This window comes from Anoplopoma fimbria, chromosome 4, assembly GCF_027596085.1.
Source record: "Anoplopoma fimbria isolate UVic2021 breed Golden Eagle Sablefish chromosome 4, Afim_UVic_2022, whole genome shotgun sequence".
NCBI classification, from domain to species: domain Eukaryota; kingdom Metazoa; phylum Chordata; class Actinopteri; order Perciformes; family Anoplopomatidae; genus Anoplopoma; species Anoplopoma fimbria.
This window is the reverse complement of record NC_072452.1, coordinates 27,815,599-27,831,342: the sequence shown is the minus strand read 5'-3', so window position 1 is coordinate 27,831,342 and position 15,744 is coordinate 27,815,599. Positions and strand designations below refer to the sequence as shown.

The following is a 15,744-nucleotide window of genomic DNA, read 5'->3' as shown; positions in this document are numbered from 1 at the left end:
CCCTTATGCTGTTTGTAAGGTAACGTGTTTCCTGTTACATGTTAGCTGTGAGAGCTAAAAGCTAACTAAGAGCAGCTGATATGAGACAGTGAAGATAGTTACAAGAGACCTGACCCTACAAGGAGTAAGAACATGAGGAATGTGAGCCTACATGGGTTTTGCATACAGTTTGTGGCAGTACAGGAAGTGACTCACGTCAGACTCTCTTCTCATTGGCTCACAGACCAGAATCCAGATGTGTTGACTGTACTGTCATCTAACCCAGCTGACTACAGGAGGGACTGCTGACTAGCCGGTTCGTTAACCAGATAAAAACAGACACACTTGAGGTTGTGGTCTCCTTTGATGTAGCTAGGTTTCTCCCTGCGGTCACTACTTATGCTAAGCTAGGCTACTCCTCTAATCGTCTCACTCTGAAGAACAAGAGGATTTAATACATGTTGAAGTTTGAAGAAGAACAGAGGACCCGTGTTTCTTCCCTGAGGAACTCCACCTAATAGAAACAGAGAACAAGAGTATTTTCTGAAATGTTGGACTGTTCCTTTAAATCTAAAGTCTCTTTGTTCTACAGAGAAACGTGTCTTTGCTACAGGGGAGTTATCACTGTTAAGCCTTGGTTATACTTTCAGCAGAAATGAGCTGACGTGGAATCGTGACGGGGAAACGTTTGGATCTTTTATACTCCATGCAGGTTTCTCCTCACTGCCAACAGACCTTCTGGAAGCTCCTCCGAGTTCCCCATCTTCTACAACAATCCATGTCGTTCGAAAATGTTGGATGTGCACGGAGAGGCGAATAACAGAACCCCGACAAAGGGACGTGTCTGATGGTGTCACTTTGCTCAGGACCCTCGTGGATGCAGCAAGAATAAATCAAGCTTTAAAGTTCCCAACTGTTTCCTCAAGAGTCTCTACAGAGGATCCGGGTCTTGCACTGGTCCTGGTTCCGGTCTGATGATAAATAGAAGGAATCAGCTCAGACGGTATCTGTAGCAGAGGTATTCTGATCTAGGTCCAGGTCTTAAAACAGACTCCAGACCGACTGAAGTCAGAGGGTCAGGTTGCAGTGTTACGACTGACTGAATGCAGAACATCAGAAAACATGAACAGAAACGTTCTCTGGGTTTGTTATGGTTCTAGTCCTGATGCTTTCAGGTTCATATAGGTTTAGGTAAGATAGTCTTAGAGGTGATTATTTGACCCGTTTTCCAGAAAAACAGGAACCTTTCTAAAGACTCAAGTACCATTTCAAGAAACCTTGTAGGAACTAAAAGTAATTTGAGAACCCAAAACTTATTTTAACACATAAGAAATGTTTTGGAACCTATTTAGGGGCTCAGGAACATTTCTGGGAACCTACAGAACATAGTTTGGTGATTGGAAACATCCAGGAACACATGAATCATTTTAAGGACCTCAAGAACCTCTCCAAGAACCATCTGGGCACAAGTTTTATGAGAACAAAATAACCTCCTTAGAATCTCAAGATTGTTACAAGAATGTTATTTAAATCCACTGAACGTATTTGGGGACTTCTTTTAACCTAGTTCTGGATCCTGGGCCGGAGTTGGAGTTCAGTTCTGGGGATTATTTGTTTTAGAGTGTCAAGGTTAAACTTAGACCTGGAGCCAAACCAGGGTCTACAGTCCATGTTCAGTCTGATGGATTAATGATGTTTAAAAGTTTGTCCAAATTGTCTTTAAAGATTGAGCCACCCCCCCCCACAGAACCACCTATCCCACAAACCTCCCCCCCCTTCAGGAAAAACACATCCTGCACATGGAAGGCTGTCCGTCCATCGGCTGGTGGAGGTGGGAGGTCGTAACCATGACGATGGTCCTCAGGACTTGTTGTCATCATAGAGGTCTAGCGAGGCCTGGATGTCTGGCAGCTCCATCTCACAGACCAGACTGCGAGGAGACATCGAGTTCCTGTTGAAGAAGTGACCGCCGCCTGACGAGACAGAAAAACAGTCAAAAGGATTTAGAGACTCTACCAACGTATGACGGCCGTCACACCTCAACAACGTGCAACTCCTCCTAAAACATATATATATATTTATATATATACAACATATATAAATATATATGGTTGCTCTATGACCGTGAAGTTGCTCTGTGACAGTAGTAACAGTGTAAAGTTGCTCTGTGACAGGTTAGACAGTGTATGGTTGCTCTATGACCGTGAAGTTGCTCTATGACAGTAGGAACAGTGTAAAGTTGCTCTATGACAGTAGTAACAGTGTAAAGTTGCTCTATGACAGTAGTAACAGTGTAAAGTTGCTCTATGACAGTAGTAACAGTGTAAAGTTGCTCTATGACAGTAGTAACAGTGTAAAGTTGCTCTATGACAGTAGTAACAGTGTAAAGTTGCTCTATGACAGTAGTAACAGTGTAAAGTTGCTCTATGACAGTAGTAACAGTGTAAAGTTGCTCTATGACAGTAGTAACAGTGTAAAGTTGCTCTATGACAGTAGTAACAGTGTAAAGTTGCTCTATGACAGTAGGAACAGTGTAAAGTTGCTCTATGACAGTAGTAACAGTGTAAAGTTGCTCTGTGACAGTAGTAACAGTGTAAAGTTGCTCTATGACAGTAGTAACAGTGTAAAGTTGCTCTATGACAGTAGTAACAGTGTAAAGTTGCTCTGTGACAGTAGTAACAGTGTAAAGTTGCTCTGTGACAGTAGGAACAGTGTAAAGTTGCTCTATGACAGTAGGAACAGTGTAAAGTTGCTCTATGACAGTAGGAACAGTGTAAAGTTGCTCTGTGACAGTAGGAACAGTGTAAAGTTGCTCTGTGACAGTAGGAACAGTGTAGCTTACTGGTCACAGCGATGGTGATGTCAGCAGGTGTTCTGGGCGTGGCCTCAGGGTGGGGGGGGCTGAGCGGCTCCATGCTAATGGACGGCTGGTTGCTGTCGCCCAGCGTTGCTCTCTGACCACCGGACACCTGACTGACACCAAGACGCTCAACATCCAACACCACGCTGTCCACGCAGGGAAGACTGGTCTGAGGACGGAGGAGACAGAGGACAGACAGGAGGACAGAGAGGACAGACAGGAGGACAGAGAGAGGAGACAGACAAGAGGACAGAGGACAGAGAGGAGGACAGAGAGAGGAGACAGAGGACAGACACAGAGAAAGGGGACAATACCTGTTGTTAATACCTCACCTGGTGTGTTTGTGTTGATGATGTCAGAGGTGACTCACCATGATGCCGAGAGCTTTGAGGATGTTCAGTTTACACATGGGACAGGTGCAGTGCTCGTTCAGCCAGGGGTCCACACACACCTTATGGAAGACATGTCTGCAGACATGGGTCACCAAACCATCAGAACCAACAAGAACCAACAAGAACCAACAGAACCATCAAGAAACAAGAGGACTGAATTGATTTCAAACATGTTTTGGTGACCCTGGTCTGACTGGTGACCCTGGTCTGACTGGTGACTCTGGTCTGACTGGTGACTCTGGTCTGACTGGTGACTCTGGTCTGACTGGTGACCCAGGTCTGACTGGTGACCCTGCTCTGACTGTCCCTGGTCTGACTGGTGACCCTGGTCTGACTGGTGTCCCTGGTCTGACTGGTGACCCTGGTCTGACTGGTGTCCCTGGTCTGACTGGTGTCCCTGGTCTGACTGGTGTCCCTGGTCTGACTGGTGACCCTGGTCTGACTGGTGTCCCTGGTCTGACTGGTGTCCCTGGTCTGACTGGTGACCCTGGTCTGACTGGTGACTGGTCTGACTGTCCCTGGTCTGACTGGTGACCCTGGTCTGACTGGTGTCCCTGGTCTGACTGGTGTCCCTGGTCTGACTGGTGTCCCTGGTCTGACTGGTGACTGGTCCGACTGGTGACTGGTCTGACTGGTGACCCTGGTCTGACTGGTGACCCTGGTCTGACTGGTGACCCTGGTCTGACTGGTGACCCTGGTCTGACTGGTGACCCTGGTCTGACTGGTGACTGGTCTGACTGGTGACCCTGGTCTGACTGGTGACCCTGGTCTGACTGGTGACTGGTTAGTTTATTAAAGATCCCCATTAGTCTACACACCATAGTGGAGACTATTCTTCCTGGGGTCCAGGCAAAAGATATTACAATACAGATTAAAAGAAAAAAGTGCAGTACAGCATGATCATTGTTGGTGACCAAAACACAAACTTAGTAACCAACATTTACATTACATGTAAATAATGCAAAAAACAAAAAACAGAGAATTAAAAACAAATTATTTTTGTCAGTCCAAAAATACCTTAAATAATAACCTAATCTACTCTAATTTCCTTTCTGATTATTGCTGCCTTAAGTTTCCCTTTGAATTCACCTTTATTCCTGGTTAGAGTCAAATGTGAGGGGAGCAGATTCCAGTATGCAATGGCTCTGTACATTACTGTTTTTTTGAGTGCATTGGTTTTGGGTAGAGGACAAGTAAAGTGACCACTTAGTGCCTGTCTGGTATTATATCCATGTCTCTCATCTACAGGCGATAGCTGTAAAGACAAACTGACGGGTTTCTGTGAGGAGTACACATTATTTAGAAACAGAATAAGGCTGCATGCCAGTCTTTCATCCACCCTCATCCATGACAGCCTGGTGTGCATATCATCCACACTACTCCTAACAGAGCAACGAAGTGCTAGTCTTGCCGCTCTGTTCTGAGCAAGCTGCAGTTTGCTAATTTCTTGTTTTGATGCACTAGACCAGATAACAGGACAGTAGTCTAAATTTGACAGAACTAGAGATTGTATGACTAGTCTAATTGATGTATTCGTAAGCAGATGAGCACTCCTTCTTATGGCATAGATACCATTTATCATTCTCACCACTGTCTTTTTAATTTGAGTGGCCCATGACAGTGATTCGTCAATTGTGACACCCAACAGTTTGACTTCTTTAACCTGTTCTACCGTAGCACCCTTTAAAGAGAGGCTTAATTTCTGATCTGTTCTGAGAGCATATTTAGAACCTAATGCCATACATTTAGTTTTTAAGACATTCAACTTCAGCTTATTTTCTGTGATCCATTCAGAAACCAGCTTTAACTCTTGTTGAAGCACCTCATTAACATGTTCAATGCTGTCTGACGATACATAAATAGTTGTGTCATCTGCATAAATCCCCATTCCTGCATTTTCCAATACATATGGCATGTCATTTACAAAAATAGAATAGAGAAGGGGGCCAAGGCAGCTTCCCTGAGGAACTCCACACTGGAGTGTCTCAATATTTGACAGAGAGCCATTGAACTTAACACATTGTTGCCTATTCACTAAATAGCCCTTCAAGGTGACCCTGCTCTGACTGTCCCTGGTCTGACTGGTGACCCTGCTCTGACTGTCCCTGGTCTGACTGGTGACCCTGGTCTGACTGGTGACTGGTCTGACTGGTGACCCAGGTCTGACTGGTGACCCTGCTCTGACTGTCCCTGGTCTGACTGGTGACTCTGGTCTGACTGGTGACCCTGGGAAGACTGGTGACTGGTGTCCCTGGTCTGACTGGTGACCCTGGTCTGACTGGTGTCCCTGGTCTGACTGGTGACCCTGGTCTGACTGGTGTCCCTGGTCTGACTGGTGACCCTGGTCTGACTGGTGTCCCTGGTCTGACTGGTGACCCTGGTCTGACTGGTGTCCCTGGTCTGACTGGTGACCCTGGTCTGACTGGTGACCCTGGTCTGACTGGTGACCCTGGTCCGACTCACTTGCAGGGCAGGATGCGGACCACGTCGTTGAGCTGGTAGGCCTCGATACAAACGGCACAGTGGTTGAAGTCTGGATCCGTCTCCTGCAGAAGACAAACACATGAACATGTTGAAGTGACATCATCCACCATCACCAGCCTCAGGATACCTACTGGGAGTTATGGCACACTGGTGTCGAGTCTCTGCTGTGGTTTTATGTCTTGGTGGTGTCGAGTTTCTAAATTATTAACTGGTTAGTGTATTAACTGGTTAGTGTATCAACTGGTTAGTGTATTAACTGGTTTATTTATTAACTGGTGTATTTATTAACTGGTTCATTTATTAACTGGTTAGTGTATCAACTGGTTAGTGTATTAACTGGTTAGTGTATTAACTGGTTTATTTATTAACTGGTGTATTTATTAACTGGTTTATTTATTAACTGGATATTTATTAACTGGTTTATTTATTAACTGGTTTGATTATTAACTGGTGTATTTATTAACTGGTTTGTTTATTAACTGGTTTATTTATTAACTGGTTCATTTATTAACTGGTTTATTTATTAACTGGTTCATTTATTAACTGGTTTATTTATTAACTGGTTTGATTATTAACTGGTTTATTTATTAACTGGTTTATTTATTAACTGGTTCATTTATTAACTGGTTCGATTATTAACTGGTTAATTTATTAACTGGTTTGATTATTAACTGGTTTGTTTATTAACTGGTTTGTTTATTAACTGGTTTATTTATTAACTGGTTGATTATTAACTGTTGATTATTTGTTTATTAACTGGTTTATTTATTAACTGGTTCGTTTATTAACTGGTTAATTTATTAACTGGTTTGATTATTAACTGGTTTGTTTATTAACTGGTTTGTTTATTAACTGGTTTATTTATTAACTGGTTGATTATTAACTGGTTTATTTATTAACTGGATATTTATTAACTGGTTTATTTATTAACTGGTTTGATTATTAACTGGTTTATTTATTAACTGTTTTATTGATTAACTGGTTTATTTATTAACTGGTTTATTTATTAACTGGTTTGATTATTAACTGGTTTATTTATTAACTGGTTTATTGATTAACTGGTTTATTTATTAACTGGTTTGATTATTAACTGGTTTGATTATTAACTGGTTTATTTATTAACTGGTTTGTTTATTAACTGGTTTATTTATTAACTGGTTTGTTTATTAACTGGTTTATTTATTAACTGGTTTGATTATTAACTGGTTTGTTTATTAACTGGTTTGTTTATTAACTGGTTTGATTATTAACTGGTTTGTGTTTTAACTGGTTTGTTTATTAACTGGTTTATTTATTAACTGGTTTGATTATTAACTGGTTTGTTTATTAACTGGTTTATTTATTAACTGGTTTGTTTATTAACTGGTTTGTTTATTAACTGGTTTGATTATTAACTGGTTTGTGTTTTAACTGGTTTATTTATTAACTGGTTCGTTTATTAACTGGTTAATTTATTAACTGGTTTGATTATTAACTGGTTTATTTATTAACTGGTTTGTTTATTAACTGGTTTGTTTATTAACTGGTTTATTTATTAACTGGTTCGTTTATTAACTGGTTAATTTATTAACTGGTTTGTTTATTAACTGGTTTATTTATTAACTGGTTTGTTTATTAACTGGTTTATTTATTAACTGGTTTGATTATTAACTGGTTTGTTTATTAACTGGTTTGTTTATTAACTGGTTTGATTATTAACTGGTTTGTGTTTTAACTGGTTTGTTTATTAACTGGTTTATTTATTAACTGGTTTGATTATTAACTGGTTTGTTTATTAACTGGTTTATTTATTAACTGGTTTGTTTATTAACTGGTTTGTTTATTAACTGGTTTGATTATTAACTGGTTTGTGTTTTAACTGGTTTATTTATTAACTGGTTCGTTTATTAACTGGTTTATTTATTAACTGGTTGATTATTAACTGGTTTGTTTATTAACTGGTTTGTTTATTAACTGGTTTATTTATTAACTGGTTGATTATTAACTGGTTTGTTTATTAACTGGTTTATTTATTAACTGGTTCGTTTATTAACTGGTTAATTTATTAACTGGTTTGATTATTAACTGGTTTGTTTATTAACTGGTTTGTTTATTAACTGGTTTATTTATTAACTGGTTGATTATTAACTGGTTTGTTTATTAACTGGATATTTATTAACTGGTTTATTTATTAACTGGTTTGATTATTAACTGGTTTGTTTATTAACTGTTTTATTGATTAACTGGTTTATTTATTAACTGGTTTGATTATTAACTGGTTTATTTATTAACTGGTTTGTTTATTAACTGGTTTATTTATTAACTGGTTTGTTTATTAACTGGTTTGTTTATTAACTGGTTTATTTATTAACTGGTTTATTGATTAACTGGTTTGTTTATTAACTGGTTTATTTATTAACTGGTTTGTTTATTAACTGTTTTATTGATTAACTGGTTTATTTATTAACTGGTTTGTTTATTAACTGGTTTATTTATTAACTGGTTTGTTTATTAACTGGTTTGATTATTAACTGGTTTGTTTATTAACTGGTTTGTTTATTAACTGGTTTGATTATTAACTGGTTTGTGTTTTAACTGGTTTGTTTATTAACTGGTTTATTTATTAACTGGTTTGATTATTAACTGGTTTGTTTATTAACTGGTTTATTTATTAACTGGTTTGTTTATTAACTGGTTTATTTATTAACTGGTTCGTTTATTAACTGGTTAATTTATTAACTGGTTTGATTATTAACTGGTTTGATTATTAACTGGTTTGTTTATTAACTGGTTTGTTTATTAACTGGTTTATTTATTAACTGGTTGATTATTAACTGGTTTGTTTATTAACTGGATATTTATTAACTGGTTTATTTATTAACTGGTTTGATTATTAACTGGTTTATTTATTAACTGTTTTATTGATTAACTGTTTTATTTATTAACTGGTTTGATTATTAACTGGTTTGTTTATTAACTGGTTTATTTATTAACTGGTTTGTTTATTAACTGGTTTATTTATTAACTGGTTTATTTATTAACTGGTTTGATTATTAACTGGTTTATTTATTAACTGTTTTATTTATTAACTGGTTTGTTTATTAACTGGTTTATTTATTAACTGGTTTATTTATTAACTGGTTTATTGATTAACTGGTTTGATTATTAACTGGTTTGTTTATTAACTGGTTTATTTATTAACTGGTTTGTTTATTAACTGGTTTATTTATTAACTGGTTTATTTATTAACTGGTTTGTTTATTAACTGGTTTATTTATTAACTGGTTTGATTATTAACTGGTCAGTGTCACCTGCCTTTTTAAAATTCCTCTCAGCTGTTTCCTTGCAGCGAATCGTCAGATCTGATTTATATATTTGCTTATCTTCGCTCACCATCATCCTGTGACCTCTGACCTTTGTGTCAGAGCAGAGTAAACATCCATCACTGCTTCCTCTGCCAGCTGAAGGTCAACAACGGCTGAATCTCTGGGTCCTACTGCCCCCATGTATCAGACCTGTGTCCCCTCCTCAAATCCTCAGATTTCTGTCAGCAACCTCATGTTAATAAAGTTTGTCTCTGTTCACTGTGAGAACATTGGCTCAGAACCACAGAAGAAGAAGGAGGAGACAGCAGACGTCTTTACCTTGTCTCCTTTCTTCACCGTCCTCGTTGTCAACTTCCCGATGGCTTTCTTTGCTGCGTCGCCAAGACGACGCTGAGAGACAAGACAGAGGACACGGAGTTAAACATACATATCAGAGTACAACATGTACTACAGTACTCTGAATACTACTACTGTCATTATGTACAGTGTACTACAGTACTCTGAATACTACTACTGTCATTATGTACAGTGTACTACAGTACTCTGAATACTACTACTGTCATTATGTGTTAGCCTGTTAGCTTTTTTTGTTAGCATGTTAGCTGTATATAAGCATGTTAGCGGTGTGTTAGTGAGTTACCTGGCTGCGGTCTCGGGCGCTGGTGTAGCGGATCTTCTGGATGAAGTAGAAGATGAGCCAGGCTGATGAAATGATCATGAGGACGATGAAGGAGATGGACACGAACACCAGCGAGCCTCGGTTGATGTTTTTGGTGGGGCCACGTTGACCCACCACCACGTTGACCAGGACCGTCAGGTTCCTCTCCAGGTGTGCCAGGATCTCTTTACCGTACGCCTCTGTGATCATTACGGCCACCGTGTCACCGGTTCCTACAGAGACAGAACCAGAACCAGAATCAGTAAAAACAGTAATATACTTCAACACTGTGCTGCAGTATAACAGTACTACACTGTGCTGCAGTATAACAGTACTACACTGTGCTGCAGTATAACAGAGGACTCCTAACAGAGGACTCCTACTCTAGCTTTAGTCTGTCTCCATATAACAGAGGACTCCTACTAGCTTTAGTCTGTCTCCATATAACAGAGGACTCCTACTCTAACTTTAGTCTGTCTCCATATAACAGAGGACTCCTACTCTAACTTTAGTCTGTCTCCATATAACAGAGGACTCCTACTCTAACTTTAGTCTGTCTCCATATAACAGAGGACTCCTACTCTAGCTTTAGTCTGTCTCCATATAACAGAGGACTCCTACTCTAACTTTAGTCTGTCTCCATATAACAGAGGACTCCTACTCTAACTTTAGTCTGTCTCCATATAACAGAGGACTCCTACTCTAGCTTTAGTCCGTCTCAGATTGACCATCTTGTTGATAGTGCTGCATGCTCACTGAATGACACTGGACTCTATAGCTCCTCTAAAAAAGAAGCTAATAAAAGAAAGGAGGTTTGCTCCATGGTATAACCCTCAAACCCGAGAATTAAAGCAAACATTACGTAAACTTGAAAGGATATGGCGTTCCACCAGTGTGGATGAAGCGCGGTTAGTCTGGCGAGACAGTCTTAAAATATATAAGAAGGCCCTCCGTAATGCTAGAGCAGCCTATTACTGATCATTAATAGATTTACAAGCCCAGGGTTCTCTTCAGCACTGTAGCCAGGCTGACAGAGAGTCACAGCTCTGTTGAGCCGTGTATTCCTATAAACCTCAGTAGTAGTGACTTCATGAACTTCTTTAATGATAAGATTCTAACTATTAGAGAAAAAATGTATAATCTCCTGCCCTCAACCAGTACAGATCGATCCACAGCTGTAGAACCTGAAATATATTTAGATGGCTTTTCACCCATCGACCTTCAACAATTGACTTTAACTATTTCTAAGTCTAAACCTTCCACCTGTCTCTTAGACCCGATCCGACTAGGCTGCTTAAGGAAGTTTTACCTTTAATTAGCAATTCTTTATTAGAAATTATCAATCTGTCTTTACTAACGGGCCATGTACCACAGGCCTTCAAACTAGCTGTAATTAAACCTCTTCTTAAGAAACCTACTCTAGATCCAGAGGTGTTGTGACAATCTAAGGACAATCTAAGGACAGAGGATGTGAGGGTCTAAGGACAGAGGATGTCTAAGGACAGAGGAGGGTCTAAGGACAGAGGAGGTGAGGGTCTAAGGACAGAGGATGTGAGGGTCTAAGGACAGAGGATGTGAGGGTCTAAGGACAGAGGAGGTGAGGGTCTAAGGACAGAGGATGTGAGGGTCTAAGGACAGAGGAGGTGAGGGTCTAAGGACAGAGGAGGTAAGGACAGAGGATGTGAGGGTCTAAGGACAGAGGAGTGAGGGTGAGGGTCTAAGGACAGAGGAGGTGAGGGTCTAAGGACAGAGGAGGTGAGGGTCTAAGGACAGAGGATGTGAGGGTCTAAGGACAGAGGAGGTGAGGGTCTAAGGACAGAGGATGTCACACACACACGTACACACACAGTGTGAGGTCACAGTGACCTCATCAATTAATGACAAGGTCCCGTGTATTTTTATTCAGGAAACCGATCCTCAGGAAGTCACTTCTCACATTCACACACCTTCATCATCGTCTTCCTCTCAATCACAACACTTAAAGGAATGATTTGACATTCCAGGCTTCATGCTAAGCTAAGCTAGCTGTTCCATGTTTCCAGTAAGCTTTTAGTGTCTTAGTGTTTCTTTAGGTTCAACAAACTATGTATATAATAATAATGTATTTGTGGTCTCTGGTAGAGTGTTAGCAGCTGTTGGTGTGTTCAGGACAGTAACACTTATCTGACCTTCGTGACCCATCTTGACCGTCTTGTCGGTGGAGTTGTTGTAGATGAGCACGGCCGTGGCGTTGTAGGCGGCCGCCTTCAGAATCTTCTCTTTAAAGGTGCAGTTTCCTCTCTGCAGCAACGCCACCCAGTGGACGCTCCGAGGGGGGACCAGGAAACGAGTGCCGGGGTCGCAGCCCTGCCGGTCCACCACTGAAGAAACAGACCGTTACCATGGTTACTGCATTAACTACCACTTCATTATATAGATAACACAATCAAATTTTAAAGGGATGTTCTGCCATGTTTTAAACTCCTTCTCTATGTTGTACTTATTTCTTTATACATTTACAAAAAATGGTTTCAAATAGTTTTATTTTAATGTTTTATGAAGTATTTCCTTTTGAATGTTTTCATACAGAGAATATTTAGACTGTTCTCTAGAAGTGAAACAGTATCAGTTGTACCAGATATCAGAGCTCAGATGCTGCAGACAGTCAGAGCTCCATCCTGCAGCTGCAGTGTCCTTCAGTGTCTGACTGTAATCTGACCTGAGAGCAGAGACGCCTCGACCTTCAGCCTGAGCGCCACAGTGTCTCAGTATTACATATACTACAACATATAATACATATACAACACACTTCTCAACATACAGCCTGCAGCGTCTCAGTACTGCAGTGTCTCAGTACTACATATACTACAACATCTACTACTACATATACTACAGATGCTCCATCCTTCAGCCTGAGCACTCAGTACTACAGATATTATTTCTACTACTTCATATACTATATATACTACAGAAGCTACATCCTTAAGCCTGAGCATCAGTACTACAGATACTATATATACTACTACATATACTACTGAGCACTGAGTACTACAGATACTATATATACTACTACATATACTATATATATATACTACAGAAGCTACATCCTTCAGCCTGAGCATCAGTACTACATATACTATATATACTACTACATAAACTACATATACTAAAGAAGCTCCATCCTTCAGCCTGAAAACTCAGTACTAAGATACTTTATATACTACTACATATACCACTGAGCACTCAGTACTACAGACACTATATAAACTACTACATATACTACATATACCACTGAGCACTCAGTACTACAGACACTATATAAACTACTACATATACTACATATACCACTGAGCACTCAGTACTACAGACACATATACCACTGAGCACTCAGTACTACAGACACTCATATAAACTACTACATATACTACATATACCACTGAGCACTCAGTACTACAGACACTATATAAACTACTACATATACTACATATACCACTGAGCACTCACTACTACAGACAATATATAAACTACTACATATACTACATATACCACTGAGCACTCAGTACTACAGATACTATATAAACTACTACATATACTATTATACCACTGAGCACTCACTACTACAGATAGTGGTAGTGAGTGCCTAGACAGCCGGGGACTACCTAGGATACACTGAGCTCCTCTCTCCTCTTCTCTCACTCCTTCTTTATGTATTAATCTCCTATTTATGCACATTACTGATTTCGCTTCTTCCCCGGAGTTCTTGTGCTTTCTCGCCTCGCAGGTTCCCAGGAATCGGGGTTATATCTGGACTGTCATCGTGCCTCCTGCTGAGGCCCTGCTGACACCCACTACTACTACCACTATCATTATTAGTCACATTACTATTATTATTGCCTGTACTATTACGCTTATTGACTTGCTTGTACCCTGGAGTCTTTGTGCTTTCTCGCTTCGCAGGCTTCTATAAATCGTGGCTGTACCTGGACCGTGGTCGTGCATCCTGCTACGGCCCTGCTGACACCGACTGCTACCACCATTATTATTACTAGTCACATTACTATTACTATTACCTGTACCATTAAGCATTTTAGCTTTACTTCCACCCTGAAGCCCTTTTTGCTTTCTCGTTCTGCAGGTTTCCATGAATCGTTGTGGTACCTGGACCGTAGTCGTGCCTCCTGCTGTGAGCCGACTGACACCCACTGCTACTTCCATTATTATTATTAATCACATTGCTATCCCTATTTCATAATTATAATTCTACTGTAATAATTGCTGCTGTTATTATAAGTAGTCTTATTATATGAATCATTTATGTCATATACATTGAACGTGTTGTATCTCTGTTATGCTGTTCATTCTGTACACATGACATCTATTGCATTCTGTCCATCCTCTGTCGTTCTCCCAGAGGTTTCTTCCTTTTTTCTCCCTGTTAAAGGGGTTTTTAGGGGAGTTTTTCCTGTGCCGATGTGAGGGTCTAAGGACAGAGGATGTGAGGGTGTAAGGACAGAGGAGGTGAGGGTCTAAGGACAGAGGATGTGAGGGTCTAAGGACAGAGGGTGTGAGGGTAAGGACAGAGGGTGTGAGGGTCTAAGGACAGAGGATGTGAGGGTCTAAGGACAGAGGATGTGAGGGTCTAAGGACAGAGGGTGTGAGGGTCTAAGGACAGAGGATGTGAGGGTGTAAGGACAGAGGATGTGAGGGTGTAAGGACAGAGGATGTGAGGGTCTAAGGACAGAGGATGTGAGGGTGTAAGGACAGAGGAGGTGAGGGTGTAAGGACAGAGGATGTGAGGGTCTAAGGACAGAGGAGGTGAGGGTGTAAGGACAGAGGATGTGAGGGTGTAAGGACAGAGGATGTGAGGGTCTAAGGACAGAGGATGTGAGGGTCTAAGGACAGAGGATGTGATGTGAGGGTCTAAGGACAGAGGATGTGAGGGTGTAAGGACAGAGGATGTGAGGGTCTAAGGACAGAGGATGTGAGGGTGTAAGGACAGAGGATGTGAGGGTCTAAGGACAGAGGATGTCTCATGTGTACAGATTGTAAAGCCCTCTGAGGCAAATTTGTAATTTGTGATTCTGGGCTATACAAAATAAACTGAATTGAATTGAATACTATATATATTTATTTCTTTTCTGTTTATGATAGATTGTGTAACTCTGGGCACATCACTGTTAAAGAACAAACATCATTGAGCTGTTAGCCGTTAGCATGAGGCCTAACTATCTACTGAGGGAATTTTCGCATGTTATCGCAATAGTTGTTTATATTCCCCCCTCTGCTAACGCTGAGGCGGCCTGTGATGTCATCCACTCGGCGATAAGCAGGCTGCTGACACAACACCCCAATGCCCTCCTCCTCCTCTCTGGTGACTTTAACTATGCAGACAGACCAACAGATACTATATACATTACTATATATAGTTAAGATGTGAGTGACTTCAGCTGAGATGTGACTTCAGCTGAGATGTGAACTCAGCTGAGATGTGATCTGAGGTGTGATGTGACCTGAGGTGAGATGTGATCTGAGGTGTGATGTGATCTGAGGTGAGAAGTGACCTCAGGTGTGTTGTGACCTCAGGTGAGAAGTGACCTCAGGTGAGAAGTGACCTCAGGTGAGAAGTGACCTCAGGTGTGTTGTGACCTCAGGTGAGATGCAAGGTCAGTACCTCCGTGATGCTGTGCAGGTGTGATGACGACTCCCCTGGTGTCCACTTTTGGTGAGTTCTGTCCGTACGTCCCATCATCGCTGCTCATCAAGTGGACGGCGTTTCCCCGTCCATCCAGAACAGTGGCGTTCACGGTGGCACCCACGTACTCCTCCGACACCATGTTTCTGTCAGAGCGGGCTGCCGCCACTGAGCGGGAAAAAACTAGGACCAGGACCAACGAAGCTGGGAGACGGGTCCACCTCGGGGACATCATGTCGTCCTTTCAGTCTTGGTTACATCCAAACTGCCAGGAAACAAAACAAATCTCCTTAAGACAACAACTTCCTGTCCTCATATATGTCCAACTATCCTCTTTAAGTCTCTATGTATCCTCTTTATCCTCTTTAAGTCTCTATGTATCCTCTTTAAGTCTC

The 15,744-nt window shown here is 40.8% G+C and overlaps 1 protein-coding gene across 2 annotated transcripts in view; it reads right to left on the bottom strand.

The window, feature by feature from the left end:
* Positions 1–1,777: 1,777 nt before the first annotated feature.
* The window catches only part of rnf130 (ring finger protein 130), an 18,535-nt gene continuing 4,568 nt past the window's right edge, over positions 1,778–15,744 (bottom strand). For both annotated transcript variants that reach the window (XM_054597332.1, XM_054597331.1), the window contains exons 2-9: positions 15,329–15,614; positions 11,847–12,038; positions 9,661–9,911; positions 9,339–9,410; positions 5,695–5,777; positions 3,210–3,306; positions 2,822–3,008; positions 1,778–1,952 (exon numbers count right to left, since the gene is read on the bottom strand). In XM_054597332.1, coding sequence (XP_054453307.1) covers positions 1,840–1,952; positions 2,822–3,008; positions 3,210–3,306; positions 5,695–5,777; positions 9,339–9,410; positions 9,661–9,911; positions 11,847–12,038; positions 15,329–15,584 — 1,251 coding nt within the window. In that variant the 5' untranslated portion in view covers positions 15,585–15,614 and the 3' untranslated portion in view covers positions 1,778–1,839. The remainder of the gene's footprint in view (positions 1,953–2,821; positions 3,009–3,209; positions 3,307–5,694; positions 5,778–9,338; positions 9,411–9,660; positions 9,912–11,846; positions 12,039–15,328; positions 15,615–15,744) is intronic.